The sequence below is a fragment of the Myotis brandtii genome, unplaced genomic scaffold (assembly GCF_000412655.1).
Source record: "Myotis brandtii unplaced genomic scaffold, ASM41265v1 scaffold333, whole genome shotgun sequence".
Taxonomy (NCBI): domain Eukaryota; kingdom Metazoa; phylum Chordata; class Mammalia; order Chiroptera; family Vespertilionidae; genus Myotis; species Myotis brandtii.
Window position 1 is genome coordinate 216,968 of NW_005362842.1, and position 20,224 is coordinate 237,191.

Consider the following 20,224-nt stretch of genomic DNA (forward strand, 5'->3'; position numbering starts at 1 on the left):
AGTCTATAAGCTAAGAATAGTTTTACTTTCCCACATGGTTGGGGGGAAAATCAAAAGAAAAATAATATTTGTGACACATGATAATGATATGAAATTCAGACTTCTGTGTCAAATAAAGTTTTCTTGGAACACGGCCATATGTTCTATTGCGTGTCCCATGTGTTGCGGATGGCTGCTTTCACGCTACAATGACATAGTTGAGTAGACGCAATGGTGACCATATGGCATGCAAAGCCAAAAATATTTACGATCTGGCCCTGTACAGAGATATGTGCCAGAAATGTCATGCGTTGTCCAATACAGTAACTGGCCACTAGCTCCATGTGGCTATCAAATACTTGAAATATGACTAGTACATGTGGCTAAGGACCTGAAAGTTTCATTAACTAAATAAATTTTATTTCCATTTAATTAATTTACATTTAAATAGCTGCATGTGGCAGAGGCTGCAGTATTGGATGGCACAGCTGTAGAGATAACAGGAGGGCATCTAGACTGGGAGACACCACAGATTGCCCCGAAAGCAGAGAGATTAAGTGAAAAGGTACCTATGAAGACTGATGCCCTGCCCTGCCTCCTCCTCTCAGGCTTTTATCCCCATCTAGATTCCAGGATGCTGGCAGGGAGGGTTATACTCTGCTCGAAAGAAACTAGAAGAGCCCTCCCTGCAGAATTTGACCAGCTCAGGAGGAAAGACCTGAAGAGTCTCTCTAATGGAGAGTCCCACCAACGCTCATGGATACTAGGGCTCCTCACATGCACACGCTTTCAATGAGCTTTAGTCCAGGTCCCACCCTTTGCTCTGTGTGACAGCCCAGGATTATCACACATTTGAGGAAAGATGGAGACGAAAAAGAGGCCAAACAGATAAACAGATTTAAGCACAGATCTATGAGAACACATATTTTGTTAAATTTGGAGGACCATAAAGTTGGATGAGAAAAATGATCTCAGTTTTCACCAAGTTCAATTTAAATTCAGCATTTCCTTCGCTTATGAACATTAGCAACAAACCATAGTCATATTAGCAATTCCTGTGGTTTCTTCACCAACAGAAAACAGATACTTTCCTGTCACAATGCCATGGTTCAAGTTATCTCAAAATATCACTTATGCTCATCACAACTTGGAAATTATAGTAGTTATTAGACACACTGCTAACTCTCCTAATATAGAAGCCCATATGTTACTATATGACAGATTTGTTTTTTAAATATTTTGATAACTGCATTTCAATACAAATGATATCTTTTAAAATCCTATGTACGGGAGTTTATTCATTTAAAAATACAGGCCAGGGCAAAAGTAGGTTAACAGTTATAATACAAATAAATAATATAATGACTTACAAAGTTCATGGCCCTCCAAATAATATAAACTCATTTATTATTTTTATACAATGATTAATAAATAATAATGCAAGAATAAACTGTTTCTCGTCCTCGCAACTGTAAACCTCGCCCTGCATTATGCTGAGAAGAGGTCCACAGACTTCATCAGACTGCAAAGGGGTCCGTGGCCCAACAAGGGTTAAAAGCCTCTGTCTTAATGTTCTCTCTAGAGCAGTGGTTCTCAACCTTCCTAATGCCGCGACCCTTTAATACAGTTCCTCATGTTGTGGTGACCCCCAACCATAAAATTATTTTTGTTGCTACTTCATAACTGTAATTTTGTTACTGTTATGAATCATAATGTAAATATCTGATATGCAGGATGTGTTTTCATTGTTACAAATTGAACATAATTAAAGCATAGTGATTAATCACAAAAACAATATGTAATTATATATGTGTTTTCCGATGGTCTTAGGCGACCCCTGTGAAAGGGTCGTTCAACCCCCAAAGGGGTCGTTACCCACAGGTTGAGAACCGCTGCTCTAGAGTTACAAGTGGATGCGGAATGCAAAGAATAATCATCAAGTGCTATGTGCCAGATTTTAGACCTCATAATTCCCAGACTAGGTCTTATTATTCTTTTGATAGTTTTCATTAGTACTTTGAAATGCGCCTTTTGTTATTTCAATGAGATGTTTGGAGGGAGGAGAGATAAACAGATGTTCTTTATCAGCCCTCTTGACCAGAAAGTTCAGCATTCTTTTGTAAAAAATGGTACATGCACATCATAAACAAGTTAGAGAAGTACAAAAAGGACAGCAAAAAAAATCACCTCCAATTCCACCACCCGTTTGGTGAACATATGAGCGTACACACAAATATACATATACACACAAACTTACATCACAATCATTACATGTATAAAGATATATACATAATTTTAACAAAAACAGGATCAAACTACACATTATTATTTTTTATTCTTTTGCTAAATAACATGAATAATAATAAGAATGAGGCAGGTAACTACTTTCACCATACAGGGTTAGGACAAAGACTCAGCCCCTTAGAGGGTTCCTGCACAATGATCCATTCTGTTTCTCACCTTTGGCAACAGACACTACTAGCTGCTTAACCAGTGTCTATTTTCCCTTTCTTATTTAGTAACAAAATCCCAACTCTGCCTGGATAAAATGTGCCCAGTTAAAAATACCTACCTATATCTCTTGTCCTAGGGGTGGTCCTCTGACCTGTTTTGACCATTGAGATGTAAGTGGAAATTGGATAGGGCTTCCTGAGAATCTACTGTCTTCCTCATACGAAGGGATGGGGAAATTCAGCAGGCTTGTGCCCTTTCTCATTGCCTTTGCTTTCATTCCTACCTGGGATGTAGGTGAGATTTCTGGAAGTGGAGCAGCCATCTTGTGACTATGAGGGTACAAGCCACCTGCTAAGAATAATAGAACAGGAAGATAGAAATAGCTTCAGTCCTTAATGAATTCTTTGAGCCTCTGAACCAGCCTTAACTGCTTATCCCTAGACTTCTAGTTACATGAGAGAAATAAGGCTTTATCTAGTTACATGCAACTCCATGCAATTCTAACTGACAAGTGCTCCAAGAAAAGCCTCTTCTCTCCCTGTAGCCCTGACACATGACCTTAATAAGCACCTGTGGTGATCCAAAAATAGACCTGGGGAGGAGGGATTGGCTGTGGCTGTGATTCTGAACTTGCTGAGCCATCACCTGTTCTGTCCATGCTCTGAAGAAGAGTACCATTAATTACACTCTCCTCGGCCAGCCAGAGCACAGGAGGCTGCGTCTGTGTTCTCAGGGAAGCCCAAATATAGCTCAGGTGCCTGCACAGCTTTTGCTGAGTGTGCAGCATCTGTATGTCTGGCAGCTCCAGTAAAGAATGGGGAAGCTTCTCCCAGGAGAAGGAAGGTGAGTGCAGGGTATGAAGAAGGTGCTAGAAACCAGGGATATTGGCAAGGCCTGGTTCAAGGAAATAAGACCCTTCCTCCTGCTTCCTGCAACGCTGATATTGTCCCTCCTACTTATCAGACAACAAAACTTGCTTGAAGTCCTGAAGGTGGAGTGAACATGGGTCAGTCCTGTTATTTGGTTGCATGCAACAGAAGTGGACTCTATCACTGAAGAAAAAAATATTGGGGAAGAATATGAGATGGCTCACAGAATTGCAGGCAAGGCTGAAACACTAACTTGGAACCATAATTTCAGGAGGGCTGGGTAGCAAGGAACCAGCGTTGGGATGATATAGATAGGTCATGAGTCCTCTACACAGTTAGAGGACAGGATGCCTTGACTGACGGTCTTTCTAGATGGTATTGGGAAGAGTGGCTTTCCTGAAGCAACCCAAAAGTTCGAGTACCAGAAGAATGTCAAGAGGGTGTTGGGCGGTAAAAACAAAACAGCAACAAAATGCCCACTGCAGATCGTATAGAATCAGTCAAGGGTCTGGGTTTGAAGAACTGGCTGGCTTTAGTTAAAATCTTAGCACTGCCCTTTACTATCTGTCCTTGGTCAAGTCGATTTCCTCCTCTGTGAGTGACGACAATGAGACATGTTTAAAACCACGAGAATGGAAGCTCCTGAGGACAGGGATTTTTGTCTTTTCCCACTGTTATACCCCCTGCACCTCTTCTGGGGCACGGCTCATAGTGAATGCTCAGTGCATGTTTATTGAACGAGTGAATGAACTTTACATGTATCCCTGCATACCTCTTAGGCAGGGAGCTATTTTGTTGAAAAGATAATGTGACAGGTGCTTGGAGTGGAAAGTGAATGCCCCCTCCTGCCTCACCATTGCACTCTGGGGACGGGGAAGGTCAGAGAGGGCGAGATGTAGGCAGATACTGAGAGAGATAAAGAGACTCCGCCGTACAGACTCTTCCTTGATACACTCGCCACCAGCATGCTGAACTGCTTTCTGACATCACAGTCACTCTGCCCTCGCCTCCCGAGCAGGATCTTCAGCTGAAAACAACAGTCCCATGTTAAGTGCAGGATAGATCCACTCCAGCAATCTCCAGAACTTCTGACATAATGCTGGGTGTTAAACTCTGCTCATCGGTTTGACGGGCTAAAAAGTCTGAAGTGACCACGTCCCTACATTTCACAGTGAACCATGACATATAGTGGCACTTAGAGTCAATTGCAGCCCCGGGGAATGTGTGCATTGTTTTAAAAAAAATACATCCAGGAGGACATCATTGGTGAAGTGAATGTATTTCAACTCTATCATTCATGTCTTCAACCACTAGTCTTAACAAGATAAAATTCTAAGTCGTTTAGTTCCCCATTGTAGAAATATAAAGCTTAAAACAAAAAGGCAAACTTTGAAGAAATAGGGATTTCAATAACCAACATCTTTGTCATAGTCATTCATCATCACCCTCAGAAGCACCCCATCACCACCACAATTTATCACACTACTGTCACACCACCATTATTATCACCATGTCACCAACGACCATCAATGCCACCACCAACCTAACCAAGCCCAATGTTGCCAACAGCAGTGAAACCACCACCACCACCATCACCACCACCACCGTTACCACTTCTATCATCTCCATCTCTATCATCTTCACCATGAAATTATCATCAGTATTGTTAGCGCTACATAGTAAATGATTAACCACTTCTATCATCTCCATCTCTATCATCTTCACCATGAAATTATCATCAGTATTGTTAGCGCTACATAGTAAATGATTAGGGGTCCCACCCGGGTGACCTTCGTCAGGCTGGTATCATCACCCCCTAGCTGCTGTAAGAGTTGGTTACTCACAGGTCACAGCTACTCCATTCTCCTGAGAATTCACCTCAGCCAACAGAACTTCCTTGCTAGGAAATGCCTGGAAGTTCCACTCTGAAGGCATCCTGCACCCAGTGACTGACTACCTGGGATGTACAAACCCCTGATCCCTTGCCTCAACTCTGTGGGAGTATTCATGCTCCAGAGCTCTCTATGGGATCAGGCTGAGGCTAGACCTCAGCAGAACTCACATTTTTTGCTCATCTTTCTCTCCTGTTCTAGTCTGCACCCCTCATTTCTTAACAGGTTTCACCTTGAGAAGTCCCTCAATAAATCATTTCTACAAGAATCCTTTTCCAGATGGGAGGGGGGTGAGTGGGAAGGGTGAAAAAGGTGAAGGGATTAAGAAGTACAAATTAGTCATAGCTCATGGGTGGAGGGGGGCAAAGAGGCAAAATGGGGGACATCTGTTAATACTCTCAACAATAAAATAAATTTAAATAATTAACAACTAAAAAAAAAATCCCTTTTACTTCAAGAGAATCCAACCTAAGATATGTGACTGCCACTTTAGTCAGTGCTATAAATAGGACAGCAATCACCAACCTTTCGAACCTCACGGACCACCAGTTGGCGACTGCTGCTCTAGGAGACAGGTTTTGGAATGTGTTCCCTGGCTGCATCCCCTTCTTGGAGAAATTCTACCTGCACAGGCAGTGGTGTGCTGGAGCTGGCCGGCTCTAGCTCATGAGGGCCCATTGCACCCATTCTTCCCAGCTCTGCATTCAGTGACATTACATTGGTAGCTTGAAATCAGCCATGGTGGGAGTATTTACACCATGAAAATTGGCAAAAACTTTTGTTGTTGTTGGGTTTTTTGTTTGTTTGTTTTTGTTTTAGAGTGCTGGTTGTTAATTACTGGCATACCACTGTGTACAGGCCACCATGCAATTCCTAACCTTTGCTGAAATTCCAACCCAAAGTTGAAACTTAAGGGTCTGAGATAGACTTCTATCCCTAGGGAGACTTATCCACAAGTTATCAGTGGTGCATAAGTTATGTGGCCTGGTGATATATAATGGCTTAGGCCAGCAGATATCTCATGGCATCAATAAATTGTGGTTAGTTGGCAAGGCGAGTTGAATGATAATAATCATAGCTACCATTTATTGAACGCTAAGCTAAATTTGTGTTGCACTAAGCATTTATGTTGCATGCATTATCTTGTATAATTCTTATAATACCCCTTGTAGGAATAAAATCTGATTCAACAAGTTTGAGGAGGTAAAGTACTTGCTCAAGGCAGCATGGTTTGTTGGTAGAGGAACTGGGATTCAACCCTCCATCTTCAGACTCCAGATCTCATGAAGCAGATCTGGAGGCCTAGACAGGCAAAAACCACAGGCACAATGTTATGAGGGAGTAGAAACTAGAGCAAGTAGAATGTGCTCATCAGGATACGTTGGTTTCAACCAAACTTGAACTAGCTTCCACAAAAAAAGAGTTCATTTGGCCAGACCCATCCTTAGGAGGGGCAAAATGGGCTGGCTCTAGGACTGACTGAAAAAAGGGCCTAGAATCCAAAACCAAGCAGTTTCTCTCTCTCTCTCTCTCTCTCTCCCTCTCTCTCTCTCTCTCTCCCTCCCTCCCTCCCTCCATCCTCTTCCTTTTCCCCACTCTCCACCTCTTTGTTTTTCTCTGCATACTGATATCCTGCCAAGCAGGTGTTAGGGGAAGGCTATCCTGGGCGCTTGGCTCCATCTGATTGCAGAAGGTAGTTGTCCAAGGCATCCAGAGGGTAGTGCAATCCTGAACCCCGGGATTCATGCCAGGTGACTCTCTGATCAATGAAGAGACAGAGAGATTATCAAGAATATGAAAAATCTTATAGCTAGGGGGTAGTCTTCAAAGCGCATCTTCTCTCCTCATGACTGGAATTCCTATACTTGCTCCTGGTTCCTCCTGGGCAGCAGGTGGTGTGAAGTGGAAGAGGCATAGCATAGGTTTGATGTCACAGAGATCTAGATTCCAACAGTGGCTCTCCTGTGCCTACCTAACGCACTGATTGCCTGAGAAATATTTGATGGTTAACTGACAGTGTGGCTTTGGGCAAATCACGTTACTTCTCTGAGTCTCAATTTCTCATCTATGAAATGGAGGTGACCATCACACTTAGCTAGCAGAGTCATGAAGATGAAATGAGTGAGGTGAAGCACCTGGGACATAAATGGTGCTTAGTCAATGTTATTTTCCTTACCCACTCACTTTTCCAGCAGAATCAGCTCTCCCCTGTTACGTCATTTCCAACTTGACTAGTAGCCTCCACTCTTACCCCAGGCTATAGGGCGAAGGAAAATCAATTATATTAAAAATAGCTGGATAAGGCCCTAATTCCTTACATAAGTCCTAAAGTCATCTCTATCTTTCCTTGCCACCCTGGCTAGCCTCCAGACCAATTAAACATTGATGTTGTAGCTATACTTATCTTCTCCTCCCGCTTCCAGCCAAGCCTTGGACATCAATTCTATCCTTCAAATAAAAATATTAACCCTCACATTTGTGGAGTTCTTTGGTTTAAGGAGCACTTTCAGATTCCCTGTTTTCATGTACTCATTATAAGAATTAAAGCACACTGGAAAAGTACAGATAAGAAAGTAAAAAAAGTCAAGTGATCAAGGTCAACATCACCAATGACGTCACGTTGAGATCATTTGCCCCTGATATGATGTAATGAGACGAGCACATCACGTCAGTGGTCTTAGTCCCTAAAACTAGTAACCTCAGTCTAATCAGGAGAAAATATCAAACAAGTCAAAACTGAGGGGTATGGTACAAAATATCGGACCACTACTCTTTGAAAGGGTCAAAGCTATGAAAGACCAGGAAAGACTGAGAAACTGTTATAGGCCAGAGGAGACTAAGGAGGCATGACATCTAAATGCAACATAGTATTCTGGTTTGGAAACTGGGACAGAAAAAGGACATCAGTGGAAAAATTGAAAAAATACAAATAAAGTTGGTAGTGTAATTAATAGTATCATACCAATTACCATTTCTTAATGTTGATAACTGCTCCATGCTTATGTGACATTAGAGGAATGTTACTATTAAAGGCCAAATGGGATAGTACTTTGTGTACTATCTTTCATCTTTTCTGTAAATCTACAATCATTTCAGTATTAAAAGTTAAAAAAACAAAAAAGCTTGAAATTTATATATTTCAAATGAGATGAACATTGCACCAAACATCTTTCAATGCATGTATACAGATAATCAGAAATAACTTTAATTATTTTATATTATAACTACAGGCTTGGTGCACGCACCAGTGGGGTCCCTCTGTCTGGCCTGCGGGATCAGGCCGAAACCGGCTCTCCGACATCCCCTGAGGGGTCCCGGATTGTGAGAGCATGCAGGCTAGGCCGAGGGACCTCACCAGTGCATGATCAGGGCCAGGGAGAAATGCGGAAGGTTGGCCAGCTGGGGAGGGACCGTGGGAGGGCTCCAGGGTGTGTCCAGCCCTCTTGCTCAGTTCTGATTGGCCAGACCCCAGCAGCAAGCTAACCTACTGGTCAGAGCATCTTCCCTCTGGTGGTCAGTGCACATCATAGCGAGCGGTTGAGTGCTTAGCATATCATTACCATATTACACTTTGATTGGTTGAACCGATGACCAGACACTTAGCATATTAGGCTTTTATTATATAGGCTATAGGATACTCAAATTTTGAGAGATAATTATTTTACTTGGATTTAACAATTTTTAAATGAAAGCAAAGATGAAAGAATTTCTGAACTTTAGGTAGGTATCCTTCCACCAAAGAGATATTATCTCCTCAAAGATCCCTCTGGAAAACATCAAGAGGTTGCAGACATCATTTTTTTAAATTTTGTTTTTCAATTACAGTTGACATTCAATATTTCTTTTTTTTTTTTTAAATATATTTTTATTGATTTTTTATAGAGAGGAAGAGAGAGGGATAGAGAGTCAGAAACATCGATGGCAGAGAAACATCCATCAGCTGCCTCCTGCACGCCCCCCACTGGGGATGTGCCCGCAACCCAGGTACATGCCCTTGGCCGGAATCGAACCCGGGACCCTTCAGTCCGCAGGCCGACGCCCTATCCACTGAGCCAAACCGGTCAGGGCTGACATTCAATATTTCAATTTTAGCTCATTGTTACCTGTATTGGCACTGTTATAACTTTTCCCCAAACTTCCTGTTTTATATTAGTTATATTGATATTTTTACAGTGTTGTGTGAATCTGTTAAAGGTTGTTTTTAGTCATGGATTACAGGAAACCTAAGCAAACAGCAGTTTAAATAAACAAGTAGTGAAGAGTTAGGCAGTTGCTGTCATGGGGTTCAGTGCCTCAAGGATGTCAGAACTGGGTTCTCTACAGTTCTTCTGGAGTTTTCCTCATGATTGCAAAACAGCTGCTGTTACTCCAACCATCATGTTCTTGTTCCACCAAGGACGACAGAGAAAATGACTCTATAAAGAAAGGAAAGCTTTCCACAATTTCTTACTCAGCCACAGATGTGTTATTGCAATCCCTAGCTGCAACTGAGGCTGGGAAATGTGGGAATTTTTTTAGTAGGCACCTTTGATGGCCCCAATTTTATTGGTAAGGAAGAACTGCTGATTCTCCCAGTTATATTTTTGTTTTGTATTTAAATATATGTAATATTTACAGGTAATCTTATATACCAAAGCTTCTTTATACTTGAATGGTTTCTTTTGATCCACTTCTTGGTTGGCAGGATTTCATTGTTGGGGTGAGCTGAGGCTGGGACCCCAGGAAGCACCCATAGAAACCTGCCTTGCACCTCCCTAATGTCTTCACTGCCTTGGAATCAGACTCTGAATTGAAAGAGAGTCAAGGTGGTCCAAACCGGCTTTCCTCCCCCAGGCGGAAGCTGTCCCTTTAAAAGAGAGAGGAGGCAGGGGTAGCTCACTGCTGCCAGATTGACAGCCAATGTGCTCCCTGGAGGCCTGGCATCTGATTGGCAGCAGAAGGACAAGTTGTCTGGGATGGCTTTGTGTAACACCCGCTCAGCAGGATTCTAAAGTCGGAGGAATTTGTCTTAAGGGTGTTGCTTGTAGTCTGTCCTAGGCACCTCAGGGTCTCCAACTTTTCCTTCCAAGCAGGGCTGGGCACTAGCTTCTCTCCTCCATGCCCTCTATTCTTGGAACCATGGAGTCTTGCCTACAAGACCAGACTCAGCTGGGCCCCCAGGACTACACACATTTGAACGGCTCTGCCCACCCCCACCCCCAGAATTCCAGGTCTGGACTACCACTGGCTCTCATGTACATGTTCTCTTCTCCCACCCCCTCCAATAATGAACTTGATATTATTTTTCCTAATTATGAAGATAACATAGGCTCACTGAAAAAAAGAAAAAGAAAGGAATTATACTTAGTAACAATCACTGCTAACATTTTTCTGATGTTTTCCTACAGGACTTTTTTTCTGTGCATTATGCATTTTTAAAATGAGATTTACTTCTATAAATGTATATAAAGCACACAAATTTTAACTATACAACTGGATGGGTTTTTATGTATGAATACACTGATGTGACCACAACCCAGACCCAGATCTAGAATGTTCCCAGTAGGCTTCCCAATTAACGACCTCCCCACTAAATCTCGACCACCATAGACTAGTCTTTTGTAATTTTGAACTTCATGAAAATGGCATAGATGCATTTTTTAAATTAAAATGAGACATAACTGTTTGATGTCATGTTTTTTTCCAGTGAATATATCATGAGTGTTTCCCTATGTCATTCTTCTTTCAACAGTTATTTTTCATGGCTATGTATTTTTTCATATGATTCTATGTGATTTGTTTACTAATCCCTCAATTTTTGCACATTGAAGCTTTTTCTGAATTTTTGTTAATTTAATCAGTACTATTTGGAGCATCATCTTTCACATAGTTTTCCAGAGGGTAGGATAGCAAGGTGGTTCAGAGCATGGGTTTGGAGTTAAAGAGATCAGGTTCGAGCTCCAGCCTATCCCTTACCAGTTACTAGAACTTTCACAACTTACATCTCTTTGAGCCTCAGTTTCCCCACCTGAAAATGGACATGATAATACTCATCTCATCATGTGTTGCTGGAAGGGATAAATAGGTGAAGTACTTAGCATATTGTGTAAAGTACTTAGCATATTGCCTGGCACCGAGTGAACATCCAGTAAATGTTAAGCTGCTATTATTCATCTTCGTGTTCACTTCTAATTATTTTCTTAGAAAAAATTCCTAGAAATAAAATTGCTGGATCAAAAAGAATGCTTGTCTTTAGGGTGTTTTTTTTCTTACCACAGTTTGCCAAAATGCCCTCCAGAGAAGCTGTGCCAACTCACAGAACTACCAGCTGTGTGTGAGAAAAAGACCAGAAAAATGTTAGCAGTGAATGGTGCCCTTTCACCATTCTATCAACAATGAGTATCACCACAAAAGAACGAGAGGGAGAAAGAACACAAAGAAGGAAAAAGAAAAAAGAAACCTTGTCGATCAAATGGGGGGTGGGGATGGGGTGAAGAGGGAAATCCCTTAATGTTGGTTTGCTTTCTAGTGAGGTTGACCATTTTCTTTTTTTCTATTGGCCATTTGTTTTCTTCCTTCATTTGGAAATTGCGCTGATCCGGTGTTTTGCTATTTTTTTCTGTTGGGACATTTGCTGGTGTTTCAATAACCAGACCATTACCCAATTTAAAAAGTCCTGTTCTATCCTGCATGGGCGGCAGTTCCTATAACTCAGCTATGGATGTGTTATTGCACATCTGGGCCTTGGTCCCCAATCCCAAGTTCTCACCTTGGTGGTCTACCTGATTTCATGGTTCCTATTTTTGCCAGGACTCCCTTTCACCACATCTTGCCAGCCTGAGATGTATAGGCTCCAGAGCAACTAATAATTCTCTCTCTCTCTCTCTCTCTCTCTCTCTCTCTCTCTCTCTTTTATTCTTCTAAAAATATGCTGAACATGTTTGTTCAGCATTTGTTTAGAAGAGAGATTGGGTGATACATGAAGGTGGAGTTGAAATGGAAGACTCCATGTGGCAACAAGCAATTCAGCTCTGGCCCCGAACTTGCATAACTGGCTTAATGAAACTAGAGCCCTGCACTTAGACAGACCCATCTTCCTTGGAAGGTCATCTTGCAGGCTAAATAGTCTCCCCCCATTCCCCCAACACCCCAAACAGTTTTTTAAAGTATCAACTTTAAACAGGTATAGTGACATCCTTGAGAGGAGTTCAGGTCAATATAATCCTCTCCATCTCATTTATCTCTAAAGTTGTTTCAGCACCTTCTACAGATTGCACTCTTGGTAACTGCCCCTCTGACTAGTACCTTACTGGTTCTGCCTGGATTTCTGAGATCTTTGGGGTCATTCCTTGCCAAAGAAGCCATCCAGGAGGAAAGGCCATGAAGGAAAGGTATAGGAAACCTAATTGTCCTGAAAGAAGACACCATTCCCAGCTATTAAATTGGAACATATTTTTTAAAAGGAAGAGAGAGAGAGGAGAAAAGAAAATGAATTATCTTGAAATTAACTTAACTACTAAAGGAGATTTTTAAAAATATATATTTTTATTGCTTTCAGAGAGGAAGGGAGAGGGAGAGAGAGAGATAGAAACATCAACGATGAGAGACAATTATTGATCAGCTGCCTCCTGCACACCCCACACTGGGGATTGAATCTGCAACCCAGGCATGTGCCCTGACCAAGGAGATTTTAAAAAATTTCCTGGATAAATAGAGGATCTGGATCAATGGAGAAATATCCTATGTTTGTTGGAAGGTAAGGCATAATTGGCATTGTAATTGTGTCAATTCATATATTTCTAACTAAATATTTGTAGGAGATAAATAAGATAAACCAATTTTAAAATTTGCAAGGAAAAGCAAGTTCCCACAAGTAGCTAAGACGAGTATTCTCAAAAATAAAAGAAAGGTGGGATCTCACCCAACCAGGCTTTGAGACATACTATTAACTCTAATTTGGCAAAGTGTGCTATTAATGCAAGAACTATAGACCAGTGGAACAGAGGAGAAGAATCCAGAAACAGACCTATGTATATGGATATTTGGTATGTGATAGATGTGGCAACATAAATCAATGGGGAAAGGATGGGTTGTTTGAATGGTGTGGGGGAAAGTAGCTCCACTGGACAAAATAAAAATAAATTAAATTATATCCTATCCACACCACAAAAGGACAATCTTTAGATGGTTTAAGAAGCTGTAAAATATTAAAAGGCAAATCTTTATGATATTGCATTAGGGATATCTTTATGATATTCATTTCTTAAATAAATACAAAACGTCCAAACCATAAAGGAAATGATTGAAGGATTTCAATAAATGATATCCCATACAAAACTAATGAATGATTGACAGATTGGGAAAATGTATTTGCAGCAACAATCAATAAAGGATTAAAATTTAAATTCCACAAGAAACTTGGCAGTAAATCAGCAAGAAAAAAGCTGGCAACCTATCTGAAAAATGGGCAAACTCACGCCAAGAGGAACTCAAGTAGTGAATAAACGTATGAAGAGAAACTCAACTTATTCATAACCAGAGAAAGAACAATAAAAACAACAATGCCATACTGCTTTGCATTCATCAGACCGGCAAAAAGAAGAAAGGTGATATCAAGTGCTGGCCAGGAGTAGGGAAATGAGGCCCTATTGCCTTGTAAATTAGTGTAGCCACTCTGAAGAGAAATTTCAAAATATTTAGTCAAATTGAATATATTTTAATCCATTATTTTTTAAATTGTGGGTCATGGCTCATTAATATGTTACAAAATCAGTTTAGCATGCTGTGAGCAACATATTAATCCTCACCCAAGTATATCAATTGGTTGCTTCCTACACCTCACCCACACCCCACCTGCACTCCACCCTGACCAGGGATCAAACCCCCAACCTAGGTATGTGCCCTGTCCAGAATCAAACTCTCAACCTTTCAGTGTACAGGAGATGCTCCAATCTACTGGGCCACACTGGCCAGGACTGTGATCAACATGTTAAAAAAGAAGTTGAATTAAATAGAGTAAAACACATCAGAATGCTTTTCTCATAATAAGGGTAAGTGTTATTTTACAAAACTTTTGTTTTATTTATGTGTGTGGAGGGGGCCTTACCAGATTATGATGTAAAATATATTTCTTATTGTGATTCCTAGTCAACTAAGTTTGAAAGACACTGGTAATCCCACCACCTCGCAACCCCACTTCTGCATAGAAACTCTAGCAAAGGTAGATAGCCATGAAGATATCCATCACAGAATTGTTTATAAAGCAAAGTGATGGCAACCAGTTACATTAGTCTGAAAATAAATTTTAAAAATGAAGATAAAAACTAAACAGTAGTTCAAGTGAATAAATTAGAGTTACATAAATTAACACAGATCTTAAAAACAGTATTGATTGACTAAAAAGAGGCAATAGAATGAAATACATAACATGGTAGCATTAACACGAGGCCTGCATCCACCTCCCTGTCTGCCCCTTTCTTCCTTGAATCAGACACGAAGACAAATGCCATTAAAATCTACATTTAGTGGTGGTTTCAAGAAACAAAACAAGGAGCGGGTTTTATTGCAGGCAGGCAGGGAATGTCAAACAGGTCATTGGTAGGAGGTACCATCAGGTGAGTGTATTCTTTGGGACCAAAGAGCCCATAGTAATATGTATTAAACAATAATGCTAACAATTACACTAAGAGACTAAGTAGGGCAGCTCCAAGCTTGGTTAATTCGGTGGCTCAGTGACATCATTAAGGATCTGGGTTCTTTCTTTTACCTGCTCTGCCAAACAGTGTTTCAGCTTTGTCCTAATTTAGCTTCCCTCCTGGTTGCAATGAGTATATGTCCAGCAATGAAAAAGGTAATGTTCCTCTGTACATGTCTATTTTTCTTTTATTTTTAAAAATTATTTATTGATGAGAAACATCAATATGTTGTTCCACTTATTTTTTTAATATGGTTTTTAAAATTGATTTTAGAAAGAGAGGAAGAGACAGAGAGAAACATCGATTGGTTGCCTCCTGTATGCACCTGACTGGGGATCAAACCGGAAAGCCAAGTATGTGCTCTGACCAGGAATCGAACTGGTGACCTTTCGGTGCAAGGGACCATGATCAACCAACTGAGCTACAAGGGCCGGGACTGTTATTCCACTTATTTGTGCATTCATTGGTTGCTTCTTATATGTCCCCTGACTTGAGATTGAACCTGCAACCTTGGCGTATTGGGACAACACTCCAACCAACTGAGCTACCAGGCCAGGGCTAGTGTGTCTATTTTTCAAGAGCGAGGGAAGTCCAAATTTCACTCCCATCACATTGATTATAATTGAGTCATATGTATACACCAAACCCTGGCCAAAAAAAAAAATGGCTATGTAGTGTGAATTACCCCAATAAAAACAGAAAAAGATGTAGGGGGATGGATTTGGGTAGGCAATCCACCAAGTATGTTTCAGATGACTTCAAGAAGAAATGGGGGAAAAAGAAGAGGAAATGGAACTGGGAACTAAAATATCAGGCAGCAAGGCTGATTTTTTCTGTTTATCTCTACAGAGTTCTTTCTCACTCTCTCCTGCTTCTCTGCACAGTCTGGCTTTCTTTGCCCCACATGGCCCATGACCCAGACAAGGCTCCTTTAACCCACATTGATTTCTCCTCCCAACTCAAGTACCCAGACCCCGCAGTGGGTGTACTAGCCTAGGTAGGCTAATTGCTGCAACAAGCGAGTCTGAACTCTCAGTGACTTCGGACAATAAAATGTTATTTCTTGCTTACATCGCAGTCCAATTTGGGTCAGTGTGTGTGTGTGTGCGTGTGTGTGCGTGTGTGTGTGTGTGCGTGTGTGTGTGTGTGTGTGTGTGTGTTGGTTTATTATGACCCAAGAAGAATGGCAGCCCTTGATGCAGGGGCTGCTACAGGTGAAGCCTGGCTTGAGGCAACCCAACCCAGGTCTGCAATAACGCCTGACTTAGTGGTAGAACTGTAGGCATGAGCTAACCAAGAAAGGGGAAATCACACCAGGAGTCCACTGCCTACCAGTATATTGTTGGCCAGAGGCCCAGTCCACTTTGTTAGCTGCCTTCCCTCCTCCACACTGTCAGCTTCCGGGACCCCCTGCCACGCTTGCTAGGTGAGTAGGCAACCTGGAAGGCAGCAGGGAAAGCATTGGCTCACATCAGGTATGGCCATTGTAGGGCATGTTCCGAAGAAGCACTGATTCTCCAGGTGCTGCAACAGATTTGTCCAAAGTGCTATGCAGCTTTAGGCAGTCTCTTGCACCTTCTGGCCTCAGTTTCCCTCTCTCTCAGAAGAGGGAGCTGGATGTTAGATCCTTTCAGCATGGGATGTCTGTCTCTTACAGAGGGGGCTGTCCTGTCCTTAGTAGTAGGAGCTCACCCTTGCAGAGCACTCACTGTGTTTGGGCTCTGTTCTAAGAATTCCACATTTATTCCTCACTCGATGATAGCACACTGTGAGGCACGGTCCCCATTTTATAATGGAAGAAACTGAGGCCCAGAGACGTTAATTCACTTGCTCAAGATTACCAGTCCCTTGTGGCATATAATATTTATCCCAGAACTTAGTGGTGTAAAACCACAACCACTTACTCTGTGGGTCAGGAATCTGGGGAGGGCTCAGCTGAGTAGTTCTTGTTTGAATGTCTCTTACGCAGTTGCCATCAGAACTGAGCTGGGGCTGCCTCAAAGTGGGACACCCCAGATCACTCCTCACATGCCTACTGCTAATGCTGGCTGCCCACCTGCAGGTCAGCAGGCCTTCCTGTGGCCTCTCCAGCACAACCTCTCAGGGCATTTGGACTTCCTATATGGAGGCTGGCTTTCTACAGAGTGGGCAACCCGAATGAGCCACAAAGAAATTGCAGGACGCTTTCTGACCTAGCTTCAGACGTTGGCATAGCACTTCTTTTGCATTCTACTGGTTATAAGCCAGTCACTAAGGGTGACCCAGTTTAAGGGACAGGGACACAGATGTTACCTCTCAATGGGAAGACAAAAAATGTGCACACGTGTTTTAAAACCACCACAGGGATTCAGCTCCAAAGGCTGGCTCATTGCTGGTCTTTCAGACATTCCTCATGGGTCTCACGGAGGGTTTTGGGTAGAGGAGAGCCAGCTGCTGGTTTCAGTTTTCACAGGGTCCCTCTGGCTGCTGGGTGCAGAAGCATGAAGCCCAGAGAGGAGGTTGCTGCAAGACTCCTGGGGAGGGTGGTGGGGAGGAGAGGGATGAAGAGAAGTTGTCAGATTCTGGATACATTTTGCGTGTAGAATTGATAGGAATTGCTGATGGATTGAATGTGGCAGGTGAGAGAAAGAGGGGAATCAGAGATGACTCTAAGATTTATGGCCTGAACAGTGGCAAGAAAATGGAGCTGCCAATTACCAAGATGGGGACGATAGGGGGAGGGGAGGCTGTTGACCCATAATTATCGCACCAAGCTGCTTTCAAGCTAGGTCTGGTTCCGGGGAAGAGGAGAGGGATCAAGAGCATTTACCTGTGCCAGACACTGTGCTGGGTGCTTCACATATTGTGGTAGGCAGAATTGTAAGAATGACTCCAAAGATTCTGGCCCTGGCTTAAGCCCCTCCTGTTTGAGTATGGGTAAAACTTCTGGATATAATGAGATATCACTACCGTGATTATGTCATGCTAGAGGCCCGGTGCAAAAAATTTGTGCACTTGGCGAGGGGGGTCCCTCAGCCCGGCCTGCACCCTCTTGAAATCCAGGAGCCCTCAGGGGATGGCCAGCAGTCAGACATCCTTAGTGCTGCCGCGGAGGTGGGAGAGGCTCCCGCCACCACCATTGCGCTCGCCAGCCATGAGCCCAGCTTCTGGCTGAGCAGTGCTTGCCCTGTGGGAGTGCACTGACCACCAGGGGGCAGCTCCTGCATTGAGCATCTGCCCCTGGTGGTCAGTGCACATTATAGCAATCGATCTTTCCGCTGTTCAGTTGATTTGCATATTAGCCTTTTATTATATAGGATTAGAGGCCCGTTGCAGGAAGATTCCTGCAAGAATAGGGCTTCCTCAGGCCGGAGCAAAGCAGGACGCTGCCTCGCTCCCTCCTATCTCCGCTGCCTTGGCTCTGTTCCCGTCTCCGCTGCCTCGGCTCCCTCCCTTCTCCGCTGCTTTGCTCCCTTTTGCAGAGCTTGGCTTCCTTCTACGCTGTCTTCAGTCTTCGCTCTGTGCCTGTGTATGCAAATTAACCACCATTTTTGTTGGGTTAATTTGCATACTCGCTCTGATTGGCTGCTGGGCATAGCAGAGGGACGGTCAATTTGCCTGTTTCTCTTTTATTAGTGTAGATAATATGACAAAGGGAGATTATCCTGGTAGACTTCATTTAATCACAAGAGCACTTTAAAAGTAAAATTTTCTCATGTTAGTAAGCAGAAGTTAGGGAGAGTCAAAGGATGAGAAGTGTTTGACATCCTGATGATGACCTTGAAGATCGAGAAGACCATGTGCAAAGATCAGAGAGATACTTCTAGGAGCTGAGAGAGACTCCAGCCAATGGGCAGCAGGGAAACAGGGACCTCAGTCCTACAGCCACAAGGAACCGAATACTATCAACAACCAGAGTGAGCTTGCAAACCGATTCTTCTCCAAAGCCTCCAGCTAAGACCCCAGTCTGGCTGATAACTCGTGAGGTCCAAGCAAAGAATCCAGGTGAGCCTGGTCAATCTTCTGACTGATGGAGTTGTAAGCTAATGCATGGGTGTTGTTTTTAAGCCTTGTAGTTTGTTATGCTGCAATAGAAACTTATTTTACTTAATCCTCACAACCATCCAAAATGGAGGGTCCCATCCCCATTGCACAAATGAGGGAACAGGTAGGTGAGGTAAAGGGGCTTTGCCCTGGGTCACAGTGCCACAGTTGGGATGGAAGGAATCTTACCAACTCACCAGGCTGCTTCACAGAGGGGGTGTCAGAGCAACTGGCAGAGGTTAGGCTGGATGGGGGCCTCAGCTCCTGGTCAAGGCCAGGGAATGGAGTTCCAGTTTCTGATTGTGATTGTGTTCCTCTCAGGGGCTCTGAGTGACTGAAGGTGTATATGTGGGAGTGTCTGTGTGAGCTTGGTGGAGTGTGTTCAATTGTGTGTGAGTCTGAGCGTGTCTGTGCATCAGAATATAGCTGTCACTGGGAGTGACTAAGCTGTGTGTGGCTATGTCTCTGCATGATCTTAGCCAACAGGCCACGAAGCAATATGGCTGTTTCAATGTGAGCATGTGTGTGCCCACTGAAGTGTATCTGAGTGTCTCCCTCTGAGGGTCTGTGTCTAAGGGTGACTGTATGAGTCTGACAGTGTTTGCCAATGTTTGTGTGTATGTGTGAGTCAGTGCTGAGAGAGCCGTCACTGGGGGGAGGCGCTGAGTATGTCTGTGCAGGTCTGAGAGTGTGTGTCTTCGGAGTCTGAGTGCCCATGTGTGTGAATTCTGGGGTGTCTGTGAGTAGTGTGGGTACATGAGAGTGTGTGTGCCCGTTTGACCTTCTCTGTGAGTTTGTGTGAGATCTGAGGGTCTGTCTCCCTGTGTGGCCAGAGGTGTCTATGCTTGTTGCTCAGTGTGTGTGCAAGTCTCTGGAGGTGAGTCTGTGTACCCACGTGCATCTATCTACCTGTGTGGGTCTGAGTGTGTCTCTGGGTGGATCTAACTGTGCGGGTCTCTGGGTGTCTGGAGTCTGTCTGTGGTTGGTTCGGCAAGTGTCTCTGTGAGTGAGTACATCTGGGTGAATCTCTCAGGTGTGCGTATGAGTCTGATGGTGGCTGTGATGGATTTTGCAAAGTGAATGCAATAGAGCGGGTGCCTGTTTGAGCTCCTCCGTGGGTTCACGCGTGAACCTGAGGGTCTCGCGTGCCGGTCCCTCCTAGTGTGTCCCTTCTGAGCGGGTCTGTGTCCCTGGGTGCGGCCTGTCTCAGTGGGTGGGTGACCAGACGCCGGCATCGGGCCAGTCTGAGGGCAGCGTGTGGGGTTCGGCACGGCCACGGGACCGGGTCACAAATAGCCTGGCACACACCTCCCTTGGCGCACACCTGCCGGGC

General features: G+C 43.3%; 2 protein-coding genes across 2 annotated transcripts in view; one reads left to right on the plus strand and one right to left on the minus strand.

Annotated features, from left to right (window-relative positions):
• Positions 1 to 2,734, minus strand: part of YWHAB (tyrosine 3-monooxygenase/tryptophan 5-monooxygenase activation protein, beta) — a 39,309-nt gene extending 36,575 nt beyond the window's left edge. The window contains exon 1 of the mRNA XM_014543704.1: positions 2,717 to 2,734. The gene's annotated coding sequence lies outside the window, so the exon portion shown is untranslated. The remainder of the gene's footprint in view (positions 1 to 2,716) is intronic.
• A 2,078-nt stretch (positions 2,735 to 4,812) lies between these two features.
• RIMS4 (regulating synaptic membrane exocytosis 4) overlaps positions 4,813 to 20,224 on the plus strand; it is a 66,809-nt gene continuing 51,397 nt past the window's right edge. The window contains exon 1 of the mRNA XM_014543695.1: positions 4,813 to 4,962. Within this exon, the coding sequence (XP_014399181.1) occupies positions 4,813 to 4,962 (150 nt within the window). The remainder of the gene's footprint in view (positions 4,963 to 20,224) is intronic.